General features: G+C 41.1%; 1 protein-coding gene across 21 annotated transcripts in view; it reads left to right on the forward strand.

Annotated features, from left to right (window-relative positions):
* The window catches only part of SLIT2 (slit guidance ligand 2), a 233,873-nt gene that overhangs the window by 183,697 nt on the left and 25,097 nt on the right, over positions 1-25,079 (forward strand). For all 21 annotated transcript variants that reach the window (XM_087963397.1, XM_087963398.1, XM_087963401.1 and 18 more), the window contains 12 exons: positions 2,784-2,858; positions 6,600-6,743; positions 8,869-9,012; positions 11,808-11,974; positions 14,195-14,327; positions 14,677-14,745; positions 16,175-16,246; positions 17,264-17,335; positions 18,728-18,799; positions 21,996-22,159; positions 23,297-23,421; positions 24,105-24,202. In XM_087963397.1, the coding sequence (XP_087819523.1) occupies positions 2,784-2,858; positions 6,600-6,743; positions 8,869-9,012; positions 11,808-11,974; positions 14,195-14,327; positions 14,677-14,745; positions 16,175-16,246; positions 17,264-17,335; positions 18,728-18,799; positions 21,996-22,159; positions 23,297-23,421; positions 24,105-24,202 (1,335 nt within the window). The remainder of the gene's footprint in view (positions 1-2,783; positions 2,859-6,599; positions 6,744-8,868; positions 9,013-11,807; positions 11,975-14,194; positions 14,328-14,676; positions 14,746-16,174; positions 16,247-17,263; positions 17,336-18,727; positions 18,800-21,995; positions 22,160-23,296; positions 23,422-24,104; positions 24,203-25,079) is intronic.

Genomic DNA, 25,079 nt, shown 5'->3' on the forward strand with positions numbered 1-25,079 from the left:
AAAAATATGAACTGAAGACCCAACAGGCCACGGGGTTGTCTAACTGAGAATTACAAGTATATTATTAGTACCTTTGGCACTTCATCATCATTATAATTATTTGATCCATTAATGCTTTAATATTATTATGAGACCTACCCCCCCATTTTTATGGTGGACAATATTGTTAACATTTGCGTCAGAAGCAAGCAGCTTGGTGCTTCGGGCGATATCAATCTGTGAGCTGCAGTTCACCGTGCTTGTTACGACACAAATGACAAAGCCAAGCCTTTCCAATTATATCCTTTGCTGTGTTTCACAGCTGGAAGGGAGCGGAGAACAGAAACAACTCTGGGGAATGCTTGCAAACAGAGGAGGTTTTTCTAAGCGAGGAGGAGAACTGATTTAGCAACAGGCATAATGACACTGGCTTTTCAGGAGGCTTCCTTTAAGTATTTGCTTGTTAATTCAACCCATGTGCTCGTGGTTTGCTGCCAAAATCTGTACTGAACTGCGTTAGGGATGATGCAAGCTGTAGCAGATAAGATTCAAAACCAGGTTATTGAAAGGGAAATGGGAGGGCAGAGCTGTCAGGCCAGCAACATCATCTCTTGGCCTGTAATTTATATAATAAAAATATAAATGTCAAATAATAAGAAAGACTCAGACTATGTTGAAGTACAATTTGGATGCACCAGTTATAAGCCTTATATTAGTGACTTGTGGATGCAAGAATAAAATGTATTCATTCATTCATCCATCCATCCGTTCATTCATTCATTTTTTCATCCATCAATTCATCCAATGCTTTCAGGTGGGAAACAAATAGCAAAATCCATGGGTCAAAAGGGAAGTTTTTCCAGAGAGGAAAGCCCTGAGGATATGATCCGCTTCAAGACTTTCACATTAAGAACTTCACCCAGCAGAGTCCTTAAAAAGAAAGCAGGAACTGAATCCCATTGTGCCCATTTGCTTTCTGCCTCTGCCTTTATTACAATTACTTTTGAAATTAAGTATGATGATCCAGGGTTGGGATACAAAACAAACACAGTCACAGAAAACAGGTGAAGCCCCTTTTATTCCTTCACTTTGCTTCCAAGCTCTGAATATCCTTGATGGAAGACAAAAAAACTTCCACACAAACAGTTACAAGAAGAAGGAAAAAAAGCAACACAAACCAGGCAAGATAAGGGCTAGAGGACGTCCACAGATAACAGAACACACACTGGGAAGGATGCCAAACTCAGAGTGGAACGACAGACTAGAGATATTTCCACGCTTTGTTTCCAGCACTGGCCCATACGCATGTCCGTCCTCTTATCCAGTTGTCACAGCTGCAGCCCATGAAGAGGATCAAGGCCCTTTCCTCCCCTCTAGAACACACCATTCACATCTCTCCCTTATCCTCTCCTCCCTGCATGCCCTAGGATGGAAAGAGGATGGGCCTGGTTCTTTCTCTGGCTGCTCAGCCGGCCTCTGCCCTTCCCCAGCTTCCTCCACAACCTCTGGAGCTACACTTCCACTCCCTGTTGTTCCTCCTCTCCCACAGAGTCAGTCTCCACAAGGGGCGTGACATTAAGGCACATTTTGTTTCCGGGAAATTTATTGCAATTAATAAGTTTTGCCACAGGTGAAATACAGTTGGTCCTCGAATTACAACAGTTCATTTAGTGATCATTCAAAGTCACAACAGCAGTGAAAAAGGTGACTTACGATCATTTTTCACGCAACCTTTGCAGCATCCCCCCGGCCACGTGATCAAAATTCAGATGCTTGGCAACTGACTCATATTTTTGATGGTTGCAGCGTCCTGGGGTCACACTTGGCCAATAAAGTATTCTACTTTACTCTACTCTACTCTATTTTTGCGACTTTCTGACGAACAAAGGCAATGGGGAAACCAGATTCACTCAACAACCATGTTACTAATTTAACAACTGCAATTATTCACTTAACAACGGTGGCAAGAAAGGTCGTAAAATGGGGCAACACTCACTTAATAAATGTCTCAACAGCAGAAATGTTAGGCTTAATTGTCATAAGTCAAGGACTATCTCTGCAGATAGGCTACCTACATGTGAGACAACTTTTTAAGGCCACTACACAATCGCCATAGCTTTCATTCTATATTCTGAAACCAATTGTGGTGAAGGTGTGAAATCATTTATGAAGCATTGGAAAATATATTTAAAAATGCATATTCATAAAAACTTTGAGGAGAAACTCTGTGTGACATCAGATTGAATTGATTGGTCAATTATTTTGGGAAAAATTAATAACAACTAGTGATCTGATAACAGATATATTGTTTGGTTGGTGGAATATACATACCAGTCTACTTATTAAAATCATATGGAGGCTGTTTGCATTTGGTAGATTAATTGAGCAGGATTTTTTCAGTAACATCTGTAGTCTGTTTAAATTACGAATTTTTGTAATCCGGCCAATAAGTTTTGCTTATTGCACAAATGTAAACCCAGATAAGTAAATCCATAAATAACTATAAATATAACTTGCTTAGTGTCCAATTCCTGCATCCCTCATATTGAATGCGTATCTTATTGTTTGCCATTTTTATACGCTATTCACTTTTCAGATAAAAATGTGTTGCTTATTACTCCCAGCTGCTATATGAAAATATGCAGTCAGTCGATGTCTGCTTATTTTCAAGAGGTGGTCAGGCTTTTATTTTTTTTTCTTCTTGGTCCCAGAATTTGACAGCATGCTATTAATTGCTGTTTTTGCATAGATTTACTAAAGACATGAACTCAGACATACATATTTATTATGGTTTCCATTTACAGGAGGCTCAATAACAATGAATTTACAGTGCTGGAAGCCACGGGGATCTTTAAGAAGCTTCCCCAGCTGCGGAAAATGTGAGTAAAATTTGTCAGCCTGTCCTGGTGTAAGCAGTCTCAAGTGCAATCATTAACTTTTTGTAAAAAAAAACACAGCCTAGCGGGAAAGTGAGGGTGTTGAGATGACCCACCAGTGATATTTATCACAGAACATCTTCAAAGATCAATTCATCATCATCTGGATGCCTCCAAATACATGGAAATTCCAGATAGTGTATTGTGGTCCTATGCAGAAATGGGAGAGAGCGTCTTATCGAAGTTGATGGATAAGAGGCTACGAAAGGTTCATACATGTTGTTTAGAAGTCTCAGTGTCTCATTCTAAAGGAACACAGTTTGTTAGAGTTTGCAGCATAAATTCAAGTCCAGAAAACATAGAGATGACTGATTCAGCAGGATTGAATAACTTCTTTATGAACATAGTAACATGAGTAAAGTTTACAATACCATTTGTAGATTTTTTCAACGTAACAGAAGCAAAAACAAGCAGCAGCAGCTCAAAGCAGATATTAGTTTCAGTAAGCAAGCAAGTTAGTTTCAGTTTCAATTCTCAGCAAAGCACACAGAGCCAAACCACACCCAGGCTGTCAGCTCCCATTGGCTGGTTTGCTGCCATGCTTACTCTCTTGCTGACTTTGTTAACCATGTCTCTGCCAGTTAATGAATATACTCTGACACAGTTGACCTTGGAGAAGTTATGAATGAGGAAGGGATTGAATTTGGAGAACAGTCCCTAAAAATGCTGGTGGAAAATAAAGGTTTGGATAGAAGAAGATAGAAGTTAACCAGAAAGTAGAGTTCAGACCAGAAATGTTCTTACTGGGAATTATTAATGAGAAATACAGTAAAGGAACAATATACACTGCTCAAAAAAATAAAGGGAACACAAAAATAAGACATCCTAGATCTGAATGAATGAAATATTCTTATTAAATATGTTGTTCATTACATAGTTGAATGTGCTGACAACAAAATCACACAAAAATTGTCAATGGAAATCAAATTTAGCAACCCATGGAGGTCTGGATTTGGAGTTACACTCAAAATTAAAGTGGAAAAAAAACACTATAGGCTGATCCAACTTTGATGTAATGTCCTTAAAACAAGTCAAAATGAGGCTCAGTAGTGTGTGTGGCCTCCACATGCCTGTATGACCTCCCTACAATGCCTGGGCATGCTCCAGTTGATGTGGCGGATGGTCTCCTGAGGGATCTCTTCCCATACCTGGACTAAAGCATCCCCCAACTCCTGGACAGTCTGTGGTGCAACGTGGCATTGGTGGATGGAGCAAGACATGTGTCCCAGATGTGCTCAATTGGATTCAGGCCTGGAGAATGGGCGGGCCAGTCCACAGCATCAATGCCTTTGTCTTGCAGGAACTGCTGGCACACTCCAGCCACATGAGGTCTAGCATTGTCTTGCATTAGGAGGAACCCAGGGCCAACCGCACCAGCACATGGTCTCACAAGAGGTCTGAGGATCTCATCTCGGTACCTAATGGCAGTCAGGCTACCTCTGGCGAGCACATGGAGGGCTGTGTGGCCCCCTAAAGAAATGCCACCCCATACCATTACTGACCCACTGCCAAACTGGTCATGCTGGAGGATGTTGCAGGCAGCAGAACATTCTCCATGGTGTCTCCAGACCCTGTCACATCTGTCACATGTGTTCAGTGTGAACCTGCTTTCATCTGTGAAGAGCACAGGGCGCCAGTGGCGAATTTGCCAGTCTTGGTGTTCTCTGGCAAATGCCAAATGTCCTACATGGTGTTGGGCTGTAAGCACAACCCCCACCTGTGGATGTCAGGCCCCCATAATACCCTCATGGAGTCTGTTTCTGACCGTTTGAGCAGCCACATGCACATTTGTGGCCCGCTGGAGGTCATTTTGCAGGGCTCTGGCAGTGTTCCTGCTGTCCCTCCTTGCACAAAGGCAGAGGTAGCGGTCCTGATGCTGGGTTGTTGCCCTCCTACGGCCTTCTCCACATCTCCTGATGTACTGGCCTGTCTCCCGGTAGCGCCTCAATGCTTTGGACACTACGCTGACAGACACAGCAAACCTTCTTGCCACAGCTCGTATTGATGTGCCATCCTGGATGAACTGCACTACCTGAGCCACTTGTGTGGGTTGTAGACTCCATCTCATGCTACCACTAGAGTGAAAGCACCGCCAGCATTCCAAAGTGACCAAACCATCAGCCAGAAAGCATAGGAACTGAGAAGTGGTCTGTGGTCACCATCTGCAGAACCACTCCTTTATTGGGGATGTCTTGCTAACTGCCTATGCTTTCCACCGGTTGTCTATTCCATTTGCACAACAGCATGTGAAATTGATTGTCAATCAGTGTTGCTACCTAAGTGGACAGTTTGATTTCACAGGAGTGTGATTGACTTGGAGTTACATTGTGTTGTTTAAGTGTTCCCTTTATTTTTTTGAGCAGTGTATTTAATGATACATATAAGAACAGCTGCGAGACTGGTGAATGCCCAAAACTGGAAGAATGAAGATATCCCTACAGAAAGTTTCTTCCAGTTTCCCTACAGAAAGTGAAATAATAAGGAAAATATTAGTCAGTGCAGAGATAGACAGACTAACTTTAGAAATCAAAGAGTGAGACAGAGTATTATGAAGTCTGGAGTAAAATGTATCGATGGCTTAGAGTCAAGGAAAAGGAAAGGAAGGGTTGACGCTTTATAGGAATGAAAGTTAAAGTTTTGTAAACCGAAGAGAATGGAATATAATGGACAAATACAAGATGAAACGAATGCATGAGTATAAAAGACGGTTGTAAATATGTATATAATTGTATATAGATGTAAATAGAAATAATATGCAGCTAGTACTACACTAATAACATAAGGGAAAAAGGAAATTAACTGTTATGTGTATCTCTATACTATAGCTTGTATGGCCAAAATGATGGCCAAGAAAGTCGCACTATGTTCAATTGTTTTTAATGTTTTTTCAATAAAAATTATTTTAAAAAAAAGATTTACACAGTTCCAAGACTGAAGGAAGGGTCAGAAATAAGCTCAAGGTAATTCAACTTTGATTTTGTTTAGCTTAAGATGGGACAGAGGAAATCCTGGACAGGATTTTAAGATTCTGTTATCATACCCCATGACAATAAAGTGGAATTGCTGAGGGGCCTGTTTTCCTGACATGGCCTACCTCAAAAGACTGACATCAATCTCGAAAGCCAATATTCAAACTTTAATACACTCAGATGATGGTCAGCTTTTAAAAATCCTACAGCCGTATTTTTAGAAACTTCCTACCATCCTGCTTGCTTCTACGTGGTTCTCTTGCGATAGAAATTGGGGTGGCTAACTACATTTTTTAGCAGGCTGAAAAAGCATTCTAGTTATGAACATGGAAACCAAATTTATAATATTGTGTAAAAATGCAACACGTATTTAGTTGGCCTTATTTTAGCACGATAAAAATTTAGAGTATAATCAAGCATGCAGAAAATGGGATTTATTGTAAGTCAGATACTTTTGAGACGCGATGCCAGCGTTGAAAATTAACATTTTCAAAGTTCTTGAAATGTTTCTTGCCATTTAGACTGTGATAGTATTTTGGAAATTATTTTTCCTTCCCCTTTTCTGGAATCACTGCCTCTGGTTGATGTGAATGCCAAGCCTTCCTTATTGCTCTCTTGAAATCAATGTCTTTTTTAAAAAAAAAAAAAAAAATCAGTTCTAGAAGTGATTGATCTAAAGGATATTTGTATTTTCTTCATTATGAACACGCAATAGAAATCTGAGCAATAACAAGATTACAGATATTGAAGAAGGCGTATTTGAAGGAGCTGCTGGGGTCAATGAGCTTTTGCTCACCAGCAACAGGCTGGAGAATGTGCGGCACAAAATGTTGAAAGGCCTGGAAAGTCTGAAGACTTTGTAAGTCTGCAATCTCTTCCTCCTTATTTTTTGCACTTAAATGTCTGTGGAGTGTGATGACCCAAAGGCCACACAGTCAGATAATCAGCACCAACTTTGCCCCCAATGTCCTGGTTACCTTCTGGGCTGGAGAAAAACTCTCCCAGGAACAGCCTTTGGCTGCAGAGAATCAAGTCCAAAACGTGGTCAACACAAACTGTAACTATAAATCCAATCAAGGCAAAATGAGGTCATTAGTCCGGCAGGGCAAGAGAAGGAATTCCAGACATGAAGGCATGGCAATACCTCAACACGGTTGGGAGGGCGTCAGGAACCCAGATAAGCAAAGACAACACAGGATAAACTCACGTTTGCTCCCAGGAGCTGGCACACTCAGCTTGCATCTCCTTTAAACTCTCATTCCCAGCTGTGACTAATGAAGGGAATCAGGGCCCTTTCCTCCCTCATAAGCCACGCAACTCACGTTGCTCTCTTCTCCATTCCTCCCTGCATGCTGCAGGATGAAGAGGGGATGGGCCTGGGTCTACCTCTGAACTCCCTCTCCCTTGTTCTCCCTCTCCCATACTCTGCCCAGCTGGACTTTGCCCAGCTGGGTTTTCCTCCACAGCCAACAGAGCCACAGTCCCGCTCCCTGTCAGCTGTTCATCTTCCTCCTCAGATTCAGACTCTGACAGGGGCATGACAGTGGAGATTCTCCATCATCCAGGCCAGGGTTGTCCCAAAGGTGCTTTTTCAAAAAGGCAACTGAACTTTCTTTGTTTTCATTTGAAGATGTTTCGCTTCTGATCCAAGAAGCTTCTTCAGCTCTGACTGGATGGTGGGGAGAATCAAATCCATCCATTCTCCATAGATGGAGGGAGGTGTTCTTTGAGCTGAACTGTTGGCTAGGAAAGAAATAATCTAATGCAGGGGTGTCAAACTCGAGGCCCAGGGGCTGGACCTTGGAGTGCTTAAATTTGGCCTGTGGGGTTGGCCTGAAGATAGCAAAGGACCGGCCCACGGTGCCTCTGGCAGCCAAAACGAGGCCTGGGGCCTGGCAGAGTGCTGCAGGAGGCATCCGTCCCATCTCCTCCCCGCCCCCCGGCCTGGCCTGCAGAGGAGAACTACAATGCTAATCCAGCCCTCGAAGAAATCCAGTTTGACACCCCTGATCTAATGGAATAGGAGGTAGTTTAATAATGTAATTATTTAAGGAGCCTGCCTCCATCCCTCTTCATTTAAGATGCCTCCATGTCTCCCCGCAATTGTTTTTCCTCCTCCTATTTCTCCTTTCACATTTCTCCATCTTTCTTATTGCCTTCGTTATGGAAAACATTTACTAAGGAAGTATGAAATACCCTGTCCCAGGACCAGAATGTTTCTTTTCTGAGGCATACTGACCGGGCCATTCCAATGGCTATTGAGAAGGTCTTCTCTAGACTTGAAGCCATGACGGTCCAAAAATATCCTTCCAGTTGGGTCTGGACCCCATGCCAAACACCATGGGCCATTTCTGGTTCAAAGCGTCTGGAAACCTAGCAGAAACCATCCCCTCCCCTCCCCAGAACAGCCATATCGGTATGGCCCAAAGTAGAGATGGTGTCAGGATTCCGGGAGTTGCCCTAATGAAATCATGAGCCTCGAGCCAAGCTTCAAAAACTTCAAAGAATTTATTAGGAGGGAACATGTCGGCATGATCGGTATGAAGCCGATTCTGAGACATGTAATTCACTGTCACTCTTGGCCCTGGTTTCCCCCCACCCGTCTGGGTGCATCATAATTCATATTCTCCAACGAAACACATCCACAGCCAAGAGTCATCAATCACGTTCTCCAGTTAGAGATTTGCAGTGCAGAAACTCTGGTAGCTTAGTTGCAATCTTTGCAAGATATGAATGGAATACATTTTCGGTTCCAAACTGCTGCAATGCTCTTTCAAATTTCTCCCCCCCCCCCCCCATACCCTTCTGTTTGTGTCAACCCTAAAACAAGCATAGAAATGTTTTAGGAGTTGGCCCATGCAATGTTTCAAGGCATTCTACGATGGTGTTTTGCACATTCAGTCTATTTAGCAACATCTAAGGAATTGTGTGGGTGAAGTAAAGGATTCCTATTTCTTCTTCTTCTTCTTCTTCCTCTTCTTCAGAATGCTCAGGAGCAACCAAATTAGCTGTGTGAGCAATGACAGCTTTACCGGTTTGAGTTCCGTCCGACTGCTCTCCTTATACGACAATCAGATCACCACCGTAGCTCCTGGTGCCTTTGACACCCTTCATTCTCTCTCCACGCTGTAAGTTGGTTTCTGTTAATAGAAAGATTCGCTCAATAAGTTACAGTTAATCGGACCTATTGATAACACATTAGAAAGCATGACATTCAGAACATTGATAGCTGATAGGAACATAGAGAGGGTCGCAGTGGGTTTCACTTGAAAAGTTGCTCTTAAGGGCTGAATTTTGGGGCTGGAAGCTGCAACAATTCTACTGTAACAGTCACAAACCAGCCTGCAGTCTATGAAGAACAGGACAACTGAAAATCAATCTTATTTGGTTTAAGAAGAGAAGCGGAATAACATAAGAACAGAATTGGAAGGGAGCTTGAAGGTCATCTAATCTAACCCGCTGCTCAGGCAGGAAACTCTATACCATTTCAGATAAATGGTTGTCCAATCTCTTCTTAAAAAACTCCAGTGATGGGGCACCAGAGGTGGGATTCAGCCGGTTCAGACCGGTTCTAGAGAACCGGTAGTAGAAATTTGGAGTAGTTCAGAAAACCAGCCAATCCCACCTCTGACTGGCCCCGCCAACCCCATCTAGTCTCTGCCTCCCATTGAGTCCCAGCTGATCGGCTGGGTCTTCTTTGGTTGCCCTGCACAGGAGAACGGAGTTGGAAAGCAGGTTAGTGGAGTGGGGAGAGAATGGAGATTTTGCAGTATCCTTCCCCTGCCACGCCCACCAAGCCACGCCCACCAAGCCATGCTTACAGAACTGGTAGTAAAAAAATTTGAATCCCACCACAGGGGCACCCACAACTTCTGGAAGCAACTTCTGTTCCACTGGTTGATTGTCCTCACCATTAGGAAGTTTCTCCTTAATTCCAGGTTGCTTCTCTCCTTGATGAGCTTCCATCCATTGCTTCTTGTCCTCCTTCTGGTACTTTGGAGAATAGCTTGACCCCCTTCACTTTGGGGCAGCCCTTCAAATATTGTAAGAATGCTATCATGTCACCCTAGTTCTTCCTTTTGTTAAACTAGACATACCCAATTCCTGCAACCGTTCTTCATATATTTTAGCCTCCAGGCCCCCATAATCATCATTATTGTCTTTTAAACATATTCAATAACCAAGCCTGTGCAGGTCTAAACCATGAGTCAAACTTACTCCTGGTTTTTTTTAAAAAAAGGTTGGATTCTATATGGATATATTTGAAATGTCCTTTTTCCAGAAGCACCTGGTCTTGAAATTGTTTTATTTGTACTGGAAGAAAAGCCAAATTAATGGGAAATGGGGAAGAAGGAGAAAATGCTATATTTAAAAATGCAAGTTTCTGGGGTAGGAATTCCTGAGACACGTAATTGCCAACGTATTTAATTCTCTTGAAACGTGACATGTTATACCTGAAGACTTAATTCGTGCCTATTTAAGATGGCATGTTTATAAATAATGAAATTGTCAAAGGTCTCTCCTGAAACATGGACATGCCAGAAGCCCCGAGATTTCTGCAGGCAAATTCATTTTATAAGTGACATGTAATCAACTCAGCTGTCAGTTTAGATGGGAAAGCCATTCTCTGGCGCAAATAAAGGATGGAAATCTTGAAGAGACAAATTAATGAAAGAACAATTGTCAGGTTAAGTTTAATAATACAAGGCAATCGGCCTTCATCTCTATGTTAAATTACTATATTATCAGGCATAGACAGTCTGACAGCAAGTCCAATCTGTGACATCTTTAAATTGTATTTAAATAATTTCTAAGCTCTGAGGCAGAACTGGCTATCCTGGGCAGAATGTTTGGAGAAGGGGGAATTGGGGTAGACACAGGTGTTTTGATGCCAGAGTGAAGGTGTTTTCTGTTGTTAGTGAGAAGGCCTCAACCCAGGTTTTGAGGTGGTCGTTTTGGAGTAAGTTTGAGTTTGATTGGATAGATGGAAAACTTTCCAAATTGTAAGAAGAGATAGTGAAGGGACCAATGAGAACCTGGGCAAGGAACATAGGTCATAATATAAATTCAGAGGACTGGGAAAGGACATGGACCAAAAACTGCAAATTAACATTGTCAACAGCATACAAAGAAAATCAGTACAAAATGTTCTACAGATGGCATTTTAGCCCCAGCGAGATTGGCCAAAATATATCCGATTACAAAATCAGAATGTTGGAAATGTAAACAAAAGGAGGGAACATTTTTTCACATGTGGTGGCAATGCCCAAAAGCTAGAAAATCTTGGATGAAGATATAAAGATGGTTACAAGAAATTACAGAACACCAAATAGAATTTAAACCTGAAATATATTTATTAGGAATAATTAAGGGAAAATTTAGCAAACAAATCCAATACATCATTCTACACATAATAATGGTGTCAAGGATAGTTTTTGCACAGGGCTGGAAAACAGAAAAGATACCATCCGAAGAGAACCTGATACAAAAAATACTGGACTGTGTGGAGATGGATAAACTCACAGAGCGGAATTAAAAGGCAAAGACGAATCGGAATATTACGCGGTTTGGGATTGATGGTATAAATGGGTAGAACACAGAAATAAGAATTAATGTGTAGGAATAAATGTAAATATATGTATTATTAATGACACAATTCTGTTACCAGTGTAAATAAAGATATGCAATTTGTTAAATAAATAAATAAATATTAAAAAAGGAGATGGGGGAGGAAAGCTTTCCAAATTGTACAAAGGACAAAGAAGCAAAGCAATCATATTTTTATTTCTCTTACCGAAAATAAACAAAGACTATCAGCCACATTAAAAAAAAAAAAATGAAAGAACTTCCATTGTTGTGGATGTCTTAATGGTTTCCTTTCTTGGCAACTAACTCTGGGTGTGGTTGTGTGTTGCCCGTGCAGAAACCTCCTGGCCAACCCCTTCAATTGCAACTGCCATTTAGCGTGGTTGGGGGAGTGGTTGCGGAAGAAACGCATCGTGACGGGCAACCCTCGCTGCCAGAAGCCGTACTTCCTCAAGGAGATCCCCATCCAGGATGTCGCCATCCAGGATTTCACCTGTGAAGATGGTAAGGCAGGCGGTTCCCTGGGCTCAGCCAAGTCTGGGCATCCCATCCCTCCGTTACTACAGAGTCTCTTAAAATCCGTGAGCAGCTCTGCCACCTGCTGCCTCCTCCAAGGAGTTACTACTCCACTCTAAATAACTTCAGTGAAAGTCTGCGGAGATTCTCAGTCATCCAGGTCATAGAACAGAATTCTGGGAGTTGAAGTCCCCAAGTCTTAAAGTTGCCAAGTTTGGGGACTTCTGCACTAAACAAACTGTTGTAAGTTGAGGATTTCCTCCATTCATTTGGATGACTTTAACCTCGAGTTGAGCAATGGGCAGTAACAAGATCTGTAGGCTGAACAACTGGCCCTTTTCCAGTTTCTACTAATTGGCTTCTTCCTGGGAAAATTGGGTCACGAATAACCATAGATTGTTTTACAATATGTTGGGCTCCAGCTGCAGTCCTGTTTTCTCTGTTAATTGCATATAAACCCATTAAATTCAGAGGGAGGGGGAGACAAGAGAAAGTACTTCAGGGATCCTTCTGAAATAAGAAAGGTGAATTTTCTTCATTTCATGCGGAGCGTAAAATGGATATATGTGTCAGGAGATGCCAAGACTTGAATCAGTTCTAACCTGGTTTCCATCCAGATTAAGGAGACCATCAGAGGTGGACTCTGATTTTCTCAAGTAATGCAAAAATCCTCCTGGAACTTAGGATCACTCTGCTGAATCTACCTGTATGGAACTGTTTTGAGATCTTCAGATACAAAAGAAGAGCCACTAAATATTGGTGAATCATGGTGGTTCCCATTTTATTTTGTCACAACCCTTAAGTTCCTACTAGTAGTTGTAAAGAAATTCTTCATGATATAGGCCAGAAGTAAGCAACTCCGGCTCAATTATGACCTGTGGACTTAATTAGGACTTCAGAGAGATTTCTCTTGTTTCTTATCATTTTCTAACATAAGTATTTCCCCCCCAGGAATCTGGTTTTTTCAGCCCTTCAGAAGATAAGAATCAAGGATAGAAAAATGCAACTATCTTGTGTTGCATTTATATGTGGATTTGTCCATGACATTTGTTGTATAATTGCAGTGGTACAATGACACTTGTAGCAAAAATGCTCAAAACAACAGTTTCCTTTTCTATGAATAATTAACTACAAGTAGATTTATTTTTCTTCAGCTGTTACCCTTCTGTTGCTATATTGCATGATGTCCTGATCCAAAAATGAACAAGAGCAATTTGTGATATAGAAATGGAACTGCAAGCTATTCAAAAACCAGGAAAAAATAATAATTTTAGATCCAGTGGTCTTGTACTTCTACTCTCTTTGGCCAGACTGTATTTTCTTTCTGCCTTTTTTCCCCTTTTTATGCGCTTTTCCTTCTTCTGCTGTGTTTCATTTTAGAGAGAGAGTTATTGTAATAACACAGAATGATTATTATGCTTATAATGTTTATGCAGTACTCCAGTTACTCTAGCAACAGAAATGTTGTCATCTTCCACTTCCTAAGAAACTATTAGATGGATAATGGAAATGTATTCTTGAAGGTATAATAGAAACATGTCCTTGAAGATACAATCGGAGGTATAATGGCTTCAAAATGTCTTTGGAGTGGCACACTAACAGACATCTCATCCTCTATATTAGGTGCCCTTAGTCGAATAAAGCTTATTTATTTTATTTTTACAGTTTTTTAAAAATTTCATTTCCAAAAATGAAATACAAAGTAAAGGAAAAAAGGAGAAACAAACCATAAAACTCTAATGATAAAAATATAAAAGTGAACAAATAAAAAGTAACAGATGACAAATATACAGTATCATTCACACCGATATTAAACATTAAGAAATCTGTTCTGGTTGAATGCTGCTGTTTTATTTTGAGTAAGACAAATAGTTATTCAATCTCTTCTTGAAAACTTCCAGTGATGGAGCAGCCACAACTTCTGGAGGTAAGCTCCTCCATTGGTTAATTGTCCTCCCTGTTGGGAATTTCTCCTTAATTCCAGGTTGCTTCTCTCCATGATTAGTTTCCACCAATTGCTTCTTGTCTTGCCTTCAAATACTTTGGCGAATCTCAACTCCCTCTTCTTTGTGGCAGCCCCTGAGATAATGGAACACTGCTATCATGTCACCCCTTGTTGCATTGCATTGCATTGCATTTTTTAAATTATTCTATTGGCTGCCCATCTGACCGCAGGGTAACTCTTATTTTATTTTATATTTTAATTAGGGAATGATGACAACAGTTGCTCTCCCCTGTCCCGCTGTCCTGCCGAATGCACGTGCCTAGATACTGTGGTTCGTTGCAGTAATAAGGGCCTGAAAGCCTTACCTAAAGGCATTCCAAAAGAAGTGAGCGAACTGTAAGTAACACCTTTAAAACAACCTCTTGTTTTGTGCGAAGCGTGCGCTCACTGAACCGGTTGTTACACCGGGTGAATCGCATCACCACACCCTGATATATAAATACATATAAATATTAATCCCTCTTGAATACATTGTGGAAGGAGGAACCCTGAGAGTTGACAAGGTCAATACTGTAGGGAACTGGAGTAGCATTGCTTGCAAAGTAGAGGTTAAACTTTGCTGTCGCCACTGTATTCTGCAGTTGGCCTATTATGGTTCTCCTTTGGGCTTCACCCTTGGATTTTAGAATGGTGAAATAAACTCTTCATGATTTCAGCTAAATAATACACATCTTTCTTTTCATAGCTATTTAGATGGAAACCAGTTCACCCTCGTTCCCAAAGAATTGTCAAACTACAAGCACTTAACTCTGATGTAAGTAATTTTGAGAGCATTTCTCTACGCTGGTATCATTTCTGAACTTTCATTTTGTGCTGTACTAACTCTGTACCCGTGCTTCGCTACGAAACTATGTGATTCGGGCTTAGTTTGGGGGGAGGAAAATACGGAAAAAAAAATTGTGCCTCTGCCTACCAGCATCCATGGGTATTCATCTGGCTAGCATCCTGTGAGTGTGTGAGAGAGTTGAGGGCTGTTTGGAAACCGAAGCAGTATTTGCTGTGTGAGCAAGAAGGAGACAGCAAGGAGCCTGGGCGTGGCTTAGCGCAACTGTTCTGTACTAAAGCTGCTTGGTGCTCTGAAACTGGAACTGAAACTGAAACTCCTCTCCTCTGCTTGTGTTTTTCATTTGGAAGAGATTTCTTTCCAGGTGGGGAGGGGGAGTAGAACTCCTTAGCATCAGAGCATGTTAATAATAATAATATAGGAAATACTCTAAATGCTCTGATGGTCATTTGGAAAAATCCTTTCTTAGTGAGCCCCTAGAAGCCAAGAGGAACATATGTGCCAAATGTCAAGTTTGTAGGCTTTACGGTTCTGGAGATTTTGTGATGAAGCGTGAGGGGCATTTCACTTTTATATAGAGGGGTTTTGGAACAGGTCTGCTTTTTGATCTAACCATCATGTCTGAGGTTTTTTTTTTAGGAAATGTAGAAGCAGAATCTCTTGTAACTCCAAAAAAGACCTGTTTGCCATTGGTGAGATGAGGTGTAGCATAAATGAAGGATATGAAAAGAAATTGGTTTAGTTTCTTTGGTATGGGATTTTTTGCAGCAGTAGATGGTGATGTAGTGAAAAATCAAAGGATTATTAAAACATATTTTTTTAAGTCAGTAGATTTAAACATTAAGCGTGTTTGTTTCAACATGATAGCTATGCTTGCATTGAAAAAGGCAAGGGCCAATCTGTGTTGATAAGAGATCTCTCACAAGGCAGTATGTATGCATAAAGTATTGGTATATCTTTGCATTTTTGTAAAAAAAATAATAAAGTTGAATGTATGCATCCTTTAAAAGACGGCAATGACTTGTTTCGATTTTAAAAAGCACACGTTGCATATCTTCTTTAATACAAAGACACAGCCAGGAATTTATTTAAATATATAGAGAGAATGCGGTATGTATTCAAATAAACGCTTTTCATTTAATGTGATTATACATAAGTTCCAATTATTTTTGTTCTTATGTTCCATTGGTGCTCTTGTTCAGTTTGTATGATCTTGTTTATAATTGCAAATCGAAAACTTATGGGGTCTTCTGCTACAGACAATACGGTAAACCAAATGGCATTTAAAATAAGGTTCTAATAATTTGCCTTTATCGATAAAAACGTTACGGTTCAGGTTTTTTTATATCCATGTTATAACACAGAAGATTTCTAAATCTGATGTGTTGCTTTTTTGTAGAGATTTAAGCAACAACAGAATCAGTACTCTTTCAAACCAGAGTTTCAGCAACATGACGCAGCTACTCACTGTGTAAGTGGTTTTTTTTTCTCCTTTCAATAAAGCAATAAGCTTTACTAATTTACTCCTTAGATTTTATTATGTTATCATTGCAACTGAAAGAGAAAAGAAGTTAAAGAAGAGCTTCATCCAATAAAATGTACCATCAGAGGGTGTTGTCATAAAAAGAAATCTTAGACTGTGCAGAGATGGACAGGCTAACAATGAAATTAAGAGATAAAGAAGAGTCGATATATTATAATGTCTGGGATACCTAGTATGAATGGTTTAAGAATAAAAAGAAATCAAAATGTTAATTAGGTAAAGAATAAGAAACTATGTAAATACCTATACCTATATCCATATCTATTTATATTTATCTGTATATCAATTTGAAATTGAATAATGAAAGAAATGTGTAATGGTAATGGAGTTGTAAAGTATGTACACACACACACACACACACACACACACACACACACATATAGATGATAAGGGAATGTAAAAGATGTCTTAATGTTGGTATAATGATGGATAAAGTTTTATTTTATGTTTCTAAATTTTGAAAATTGATTAAAGTATTTAAAAAGAAGAAGAAGAGCTTCATCCCTGGAAGCTTTCAAGAAGAGACTGGAGAGCCATCTGTCAGAAATGGGCTAGGCAGGGTCTCCTGCTTGGACCGGGGGAGGGGGTTTGGACTAGATGACCTCCAAGGTCCCTCCCAACTTGTTAATCTGCTAAAGAATGGTCCTGAGAGGAGGGGTCTATTTAGACCTCACTTAGAACTTAGATTCAGAAGGATTTTGACAGATTTGACCATCTCTAGGGCCAGCCTAGAGAAAAGAAGGACTAGGAGGGATATGATCACAGGCTTCCAGTATTTGAGGGGCTGCCACAAGAAAGGGTGGGGGTCAACTTATTTTCCAAAGGCAAGATAAGTGGGGTTAGACTAGAAGACCTCCAAGTGTCCCTTGCAAGGATTCTGTGTGATTCTGTGTAACGCCTGATTGCCTTACATTGTTTAGAAATCAATATTTTCTATACTTTCAGAATTCTCAGTTACAATCGGCTCAGATGTATTCCAACACGGACTTTTGATGGCTTGAAATCACTTAGGCTGCTGTAAGTAATATTCCTGCCCTTGCTTTTCTGTGTAGTAGCTTATTTATTTTTTCACATGTCTGAACTTCCCAGCTCCCTCAAAGGAGGACTCTGGTTAGTGTACAATTTGCTTCAAGCTCAACCTTTCTGTGACTTTGGGATGTAATTTCCAATTTGGTTTTTATCCCATAGGCCAGGGGTCTCCAAACTTGGCAACTTTAAGACGTGTGGACTTGTACTCCCAGAATTCTCCAGCCAGCATGGCTGCCTGAGGAATTCTGGGCATTGAAGTCCACATGTCTTAAAGTTGCCAAGTTTGGAGACCTCTGCCATAGACTCTTGTAACATAAATGGCAAAATCTGGGGTAATGTGTATTTGTATTTATTTTCTACTGCCATTGTAGCTGCTTACAATAGGTAGTAGCCTAGCTCATCCAGGCAGATCTCCAAAAACTAAGCATCGTTGGCCCTTGTGAGTATTTAGATGGGATGTCCCTGGGTTGGTGGACCAACTGAGAGTCAAAAATATCCAGAGAAATGCAGGGGTAGATACTTGTATGTTGTTTCCAACATGGATGTGTTCATGAAGTCAACAGGTTTACTTTCACTTTGCACAAAAACTGCTTAGTAACCCCTGGACTCATTTCCTATTTTGTACTTTATGTGTGCTTACAAGAAACCATGATTGTGTCATGAATGCCCCACCATCTGTATTCGGATAATGCTTGTGGTGCCTTTGGGTGATGAGTTGGAGAGGGCATGCTTGAAAAAAAAATTAAACAATGCTACAACACAACTTCTTAAAGTTGAATCACTTTGAATCACATTGCTCTGCATAGAACAAAACAGGATAGGATAGGGATAGGATAGGATAGTTGGAAGGGACCTTGGAGGTCTTCTAGTCCAACCCCCTGCCTAGGCAGGAAACCCTAAACCTCTCCAGACAAGTGGTTATCCAACATCTTTTTAAAAACTCCAAGTGTTGGAGAATTCACAACTTCTGGAGGCAAGTTGTTCCATTGGTTAATTGTTCTGTCAGGAACAATGCGTACGCTCAAAATAAAATTACAGTCTTGCAGCTGCATTTCTGAAGAAGCTGCATACTCTAAGTTCAGTAAACTTCAAGGACTTTATCATGGTCATCATCTGGGTTTCTTTTTTTTTTTTGCAGCTTCAGATCAGTCATTCTAAAATGCAAAAAATTAAAACATAAATACCTACTAAAAGAATCCATATGATTCAACACAAATAAATTGGGTTCTGGAGTCTCTACAAATAGCGCACAAAGGGAGAAAGTAGCACGCAATAAACTGAGAAGACTTCAGCTCTTTGAACGAGAGTCTCTTTTGAATTGCTGGATAGAGAGAAGGAGGACTTTCTTCTAATCTGCTTCCCTATTTATTTCTTGTTTAGGTCGTTACATGGGAATGACATCTCTCTTCTTCCTGAAGGTGCTTTTAATGATCTTTCCGCATTATCTCATCTGTGAGTATTTGGTTCCTGTTTACAATAAGGTTCTGAATTAGAATATCATATATTAGCTACCAGCTGGATACCTGTGCTTCGCTACAAAACTATGTGGTCGGGCTTAGTTTTTGGGGAGGAAAATTAAGGGGGGGGGAATTCTGCCTCTGCCTACCAGCCTCCATCAGTATTCATCTGGCTAGCATCCTGTGAGTTTGTGAGAGAATTGAGGGCTGTTTAGAAATTGAAACAGTATTTGCTGTGTGAGCAAGAAGGAGACAGCAAGGAGCCTGGGCATGGCTTAGCTCAACTGTTCTGTCCTAAAGCTGCTTGGTGCTCTGAAACTAAAACTGAAACTGAAATTCCTCTGCTTGTGTTTTGCCTTTGGAAGAGATTTCTTTTCAGGTGGGGAGGGGGAGTAGATCTCCTTAGCATCAGATAATAATAATAATAATAATAATAATAATAATAATAATAATAATAATAATAATAATAATAATAATAATGGAAATACTCTAAATGCTCTGATGGTCATTTTGAAAAATCCTTCCTTAGGGAGCCCCTAGAAGCCAAGAGGAACATACGTGCCCAATTTCAAGTTTGTAGGCTTGATGGTTCTAGAGATTTTGTGATGATGCATGAGGGGCATTTTACTTTTATATATACAGAAGATTGGACCATTGACTGAGATTCCCACCATAACCTCAAATACTGCTCAGGCAAAATGGGGGTTGCTGTGTCCTTAACACCATGCATAAAAGATGCTTTTAGCGGTGTGATTGTGCAGGAGATGGATTTCTCTGCCCTGAGAATTATTTAGTGATTTAATCGGCTGCAGCTGAACACCCAAATAATACAGTGAGCAAAGCATTCACACTCCATTAAATGGAAGAGATTCATTCTGGAGATAATAAAGTTCTAATGGGTAATGGACCATGGAGAGCTACCTGGTTGTCTTTTGTCCTTGGTGAAAGCAGGCAGATAAGGATTTATCTGTCCAAATATAATTTTTAACAGGGCAACTCTGTTTGGACCTGACCCGAGGTAACCTCGACTACCTATGTAGTGAGAGACACCCACCCAGTCGTGCCTTCTAGCTAAGAGGAAGCATGTCTGAACCCTTCAACACATTAGCAAACACCCATGAAAGGGAGACAGGCATGTGCAGGAAATCAGAAACATTTGTTGATGATTTGTGCTTCTGCCCTCAGTGCCCATGGATTCATTTGTAAGGCCTCCCTCCAGTTTCTTCTCTGAGAGGTGAAGGCAATCTACATAGCACCAGAGGTGAAATGCTGCCAGTTCAGACTGGTTCACCTGAACCGGTAGTAAAAAAAAAGATGCTACCGGTTTGGCTGATCCGGTATTTCCGATGATCAGCTGGGTGACGATTAACTGTGTCGCACAATTTAGATTAGCTGGAAAACAGGAAATCATCGAATTTCTTGCTTTCTAGCTAATCTAAATTGCGTGACGTAGCTGATTCCCCCTCCCTCGCTGTTGCACTTATCTTGGAAGGCTTCAAAAATGTTTTTTTTTCTCAGCACCTGAGGCCTAGTAGGCCAAAAATGGGCTGCGGGGAGGGGGTGTGTGCTGTGAAAGAAAAAAGAAAAGAAGACTTTTGACCCCCGTCACATGACCACATAGCCACACCTACCCAGTCACATGACCACCTGGCCATACCCAGCCAGCCACGCCCACAGAACCGGTAGCAAAAAAAAAAATTGAATCCCACCACTAGCTCTCTCCTATCATCGGCAATCTCAAGAGGCAGGCTTAGCTAAGACTGGGTGATTGACAGGTCCAAAATCTCTGGAAGCTTCTGTAGGTTGAGGCTGGACTAGAACCTGCAGCTCCCCAGGTTCCAATTCCTTCGCCAGTAGACCGCCATAGCTTTTGAAGGAATTCAACTTTCTGCCCATGTATTTATAGTTTGATTCATAGGTTGGATTATCAAATAATAATTACAAGGTTGGACGGAAACTTATCAAAGAGAGATTGAATCAAGAATTAAGGAAAATATCCTGATAGTTGTTTTTAAAAACTTATAACTATTTTGTGGAATTGTTTCCCTCCAGAGGTTGTGCGTGCCCCATCGCTGGAGGTTTTCAAGAAGAGACTGGGCAGTCACCTGCCTGAAATGGAATATAGGTTCCCCTGGTTGAGCAGAGGGCTGGACTAGAAGACCTTCAGGGTCCCATTCAATTCTGTCATTCTGTATATTCAACAGTACTAGCTGTGTAAGGTAGACAAGGCAGGGAGAGGCTCACAGACATCATGTGAGCTTCTGTAGCTGAAAGCAAAGTTCTGGAGAAGGAAGCTGGGTCTCCATGGTCCAAACCTTTGTTGCTACGCTATCCTAACTAAACAATTTAAACCAATTTAAAAAGCTGTTGGATTATAAGCATCCCTTGGGAATCTATCTGATCAGTCACTACGGTATCTTTAGCACATTCCAAGCTTATCTCACAAAGATTGTAACTGAGGCAACTGGGTTTTCTGGACGTGAAAATCCTCTATTGGAGAGCGTGATTGATGACACCCAGTCCACGAACGTGTTTCATTGGACAATCTGAATTATGATACACCTAGGGGGTGGGGGGAAAACAGGGTCAGAGGTGATTGGAAATCACGTGTCTCAGAGTCGGCTTCATACAGGTCATGCTGGCATGTCGCTCCTAATAAACCTTTTGAAGTTTTTTGAAGTTTGGCTCGAGCCTCATGGTTTAATTAGGGCGATCGCTGGAATCCTGACAGCGGCATTCTTTGTGTCTCCTTTGCAGCTGGCCCTCCACTTATAATCTCAATTGAGCCCAACATTTCTGTTGCTAAGTGAGACATGGGTTAAGTGAGTTTTGTCCCATTGGACAACCTTTCTTTGCCACCGTTGTTAAGTGAATCACTGTGGCTGTTCATTTAGTAACACAGTTGTTCAGCGAATCTGGCTTCCCCATTGACTTTGCTGGTTGGAAGGTCGCAAAAGGGGAATCAGGTGACCGTAGTAAATATGAGTCGGTTTCCAAGCCTCTGAATCTTGATCACGTGACCATGGGGGTGTTGTAATGGTTGTAAGTGTGAAAAATAGCCATGGGTCACCTTTTTTTCAGTAACTTTGAATGGTCACTAAACAAACTGCCGTAAGTCAAGGACTACCTGTATTTTCATTTCACCCGCTTGGAATTCAAGGTGTATATTTGGCTTCTGTTTCTCCCCACAGAGCGATTGGAGCCAATCCCCTCCACTGTGACTGTCACATGCAGTGGCTCTCGGACTGGGTGAAGTCCGAATACAAGGAGCCGGGCATTGCCCGATGTGCCGGCCCAGGAGAAATGGCAGACAAACTCCTTCTCACCACTCCCTCCAAAAAGTTCACCTGTCAAGGTACGGAATAAACAATTCCATAATCTGAGTGCAAGTGCTATTCAGGCAGTTCAAAGGAGTGAAAAGATTCATTGCAAGCTTAAGCTCTCTACAAGAATCTGGCCAACTAACTGCCAAGGGAAATGAGCGGGAGATAAGGAAGGCATTCATGCTGGGATGTCAGGTTTCCAAGTAATGAAATCCATTTTAAAAGAAAAATAACGAAGTCCATTTTCAAAAAGATTTCTTTTATTTAAGAAAGCATCAAATTGGCAAAGTCCATGGTAATTCCGGATCTGACCAAACCCAGAATTACCCCACAATATTAGAAGTTAAAAACACCCCCCAAAAGTCACATTCTCCAATAGAAGTAATTCAATGTTGCTTGATGTCATAAATCTCCACCTCCAGGGGCCCAAGCAAGGACAGCTCATTTCCCACGGGAAAGAAGATCACCTAGTCATAACACTATCTTTTTCTCCACTCCTCCCCCCCTTAGGAGTGTGTCAAGCCCAAAACCCTTCCCCCCATGACTTCCACAGAATAAGTAAGAAAAAGAATATATAGTAAGACAAACTAAAATGGCTACACTTAAGTCAGTTTCGGGCTTGACAGGGTGGGACTTCGATCTCTTGTGGAGGTGAAGGGACTCATGACTTGTAGCACATTTGACCCCTCCTTCAGGCTCAGCCTGGTCGTCTCCTACAGTCTAAGTGACAATTGTCATGAAAGGATCTACAAGGAACATTATTTCAATATGAGGGATAAATAGGGGGGAAAAGAAACCCGTTAAAGTAAAATTGAGTAAAGTAAAATTCCAAAATAGAGATGTGAAAAGGAAATTGATCTGGGAAATGGTTACTTTTTAACAGCCCTAAGCAATTCACCCGAGGGGCAACCTTATTAGTTCAACCCTTTTGACTCCCTATGCCATCCACAGAACTTTCTCCCTCCCCTTGAAACGCTGCTCAGCTCACCCTGTGAGACAAGCCTGAATCCCATCGTAAGTCTGGCCATTAGAAGAGCTCACCTGGCATTGGGGTTCACCAGGAGGGCCCCAGAAGCTGGTAAGAAGACCAGAAGGCCTGCTGAGATGATGATCAGTGAGGACAGGGCTGGTTTTTGTAACGCAAAGAACTCTTTTGTGCTTCTTTGAAGGTCCGATGGATGTCATTGTCCTCGCCAAATGCAGCCCCTGCTTATCTAACCCTTGCAAAAACGGTGGGAGTTGCAACAATGACCCCGTAGATTTCTACAGTTGTTCCTGTCCTTACGGCTTCAAGGTATAGAAGATATTCTTTTAAAGAAAAATCTGTGTCCTTTAATTAATGCGCTAGTTGTATCTTTTATACGAGCGAGTCACTCCGTTCATTCCTAACTCCTGGTTCGGTTTCGTTTCGGGGTGCAGTCTTACTTCAGGTTCCTCCTTCTGGGCTTCAGGTGCTCTGGTTTCATTAGATAGAAAGATACATTGGCAGGACTGATGGGTTGTGGATGTGGAATCTACAGTGTGTTTCCATTTGAAAAGGGTTGCAGGAACTGGGCCTGGCTAGTCTAGGGAAGAGAAGGACCAGGGGAGACAAGAGAGCAACCTTCCAATATTTGAGGGGCTGCCAGAGAGAGGAGAAAGGGGGTCAAGCTATTTTCTAAAGCACCCGAAGGCCAGACAAGGAATAATGGATGAAAACTGATCAAGGAGAGATTCAACCTAGAAATAAGGAGAAATTTTCTGACAGGGAGAACAGAACAGAAGGTGCCTTCAGAAGTTGTGGGAGCTTCATCCCTGGAAGCTTTCAAGAAGAGATTGGACTCCCATCCGTCAGAAATGTAGGGTCTCCCACTTGGGTAGGGGGTTGGACTAGATGACCTACAAGGTCCCTTCCAACTCTGATTGTGCGTTATCTGAAAAGAAAACTCATTCCCCCACCCTTATTTTTCTGTACCATGTTCGTTTGTTTACTTGTAGGGTCGAGACTGTGAGGTTCCAATCCACGGCTGTATCAGCAGCCCATGTAAAGAAGGGGGGACTTGCCACTTAAAAGAAGACGAAAAGAATGGTTTTTGGTGAGTTAGAAAAAAATAATAACATACAAAAAGGAAGTCATCTACCCCTAGTACAGAATCTGTGCCCACTCTTTCCTTCTCCCGGTAACAAAGTAGGTGCTGTATATTGATTTCCAAGTCTTTCATTCAGATAAATGAGCTTAATGCACTTAGAAAACTTTTCTTGCTGTCAATATGTCATTTTTAGTCAGGGGATAATGGGGAAAGATAACGTGATTTTTGCCTCTTGTTATCCTAACTAACAGCCGGCTAAATTCCTCTTGAAAGTCTGACAGTTCCAAGGTTTTGCTTTGCCTCCTATCAAGCAGCTTGTAAATGATCAGATGCAAATCCCAGGGAAACACAAAATTAACGGTGCATTTCCAGTCCAGCACCCTACTGGGTGAAACATGCTGTGAGCATTTTTAATCTACAGGTTTTTTAATCACAGAATGCAGGCCCTCCAGATGTAGCTCTTAAATTATGGAGCTAAGAATGGTAATAAATGGGTCCCATAATTCCATAATAAAAATTCTGCTGGCTTGTTAGAAACGATTTTGATTTCCCCCTATTTAATAAGCAATTAGCTTTCTTTTTTACACACAAATTACAAGCAACGGCTGGATTGATTTCTCTCTGAAATTAATTTGAAACAACTTAATATGATAAATGGCTGTTTGAACCACAACTTTATAGGGGAAAAATGAATAAGTGGCACTCCAGAATACTTGTGGTGGAGAGGCTCCCACAAGATGAATTAAGACATATATTCTGAACAACAGTTATAGTGATTGCCATAAATGCATAGTCACTGATTTCCAATTGAAGCAAGCATGAATAAGTAATTATTACTGTGCAATAATTAATACAGTAAATTATGTCCCAGAGAAACTAAATT

The sequence above is a fragment of the Notechis scutatus genome, chromosome 4, assembly GCF_049901735.1.
Source record: "Notechis scutatus isolate UNSWTSFEM ecotype Mainland chromosome 4, rNotScu1.2, whole genome shotgun sequence".
NCBI classification, from domain to species: domain Eukaryota; kingdom Metazoa; phylum Chordata; class Lepidosauria; order Squamata; family Elapidae; genus Notechis; species Notechis scutatus.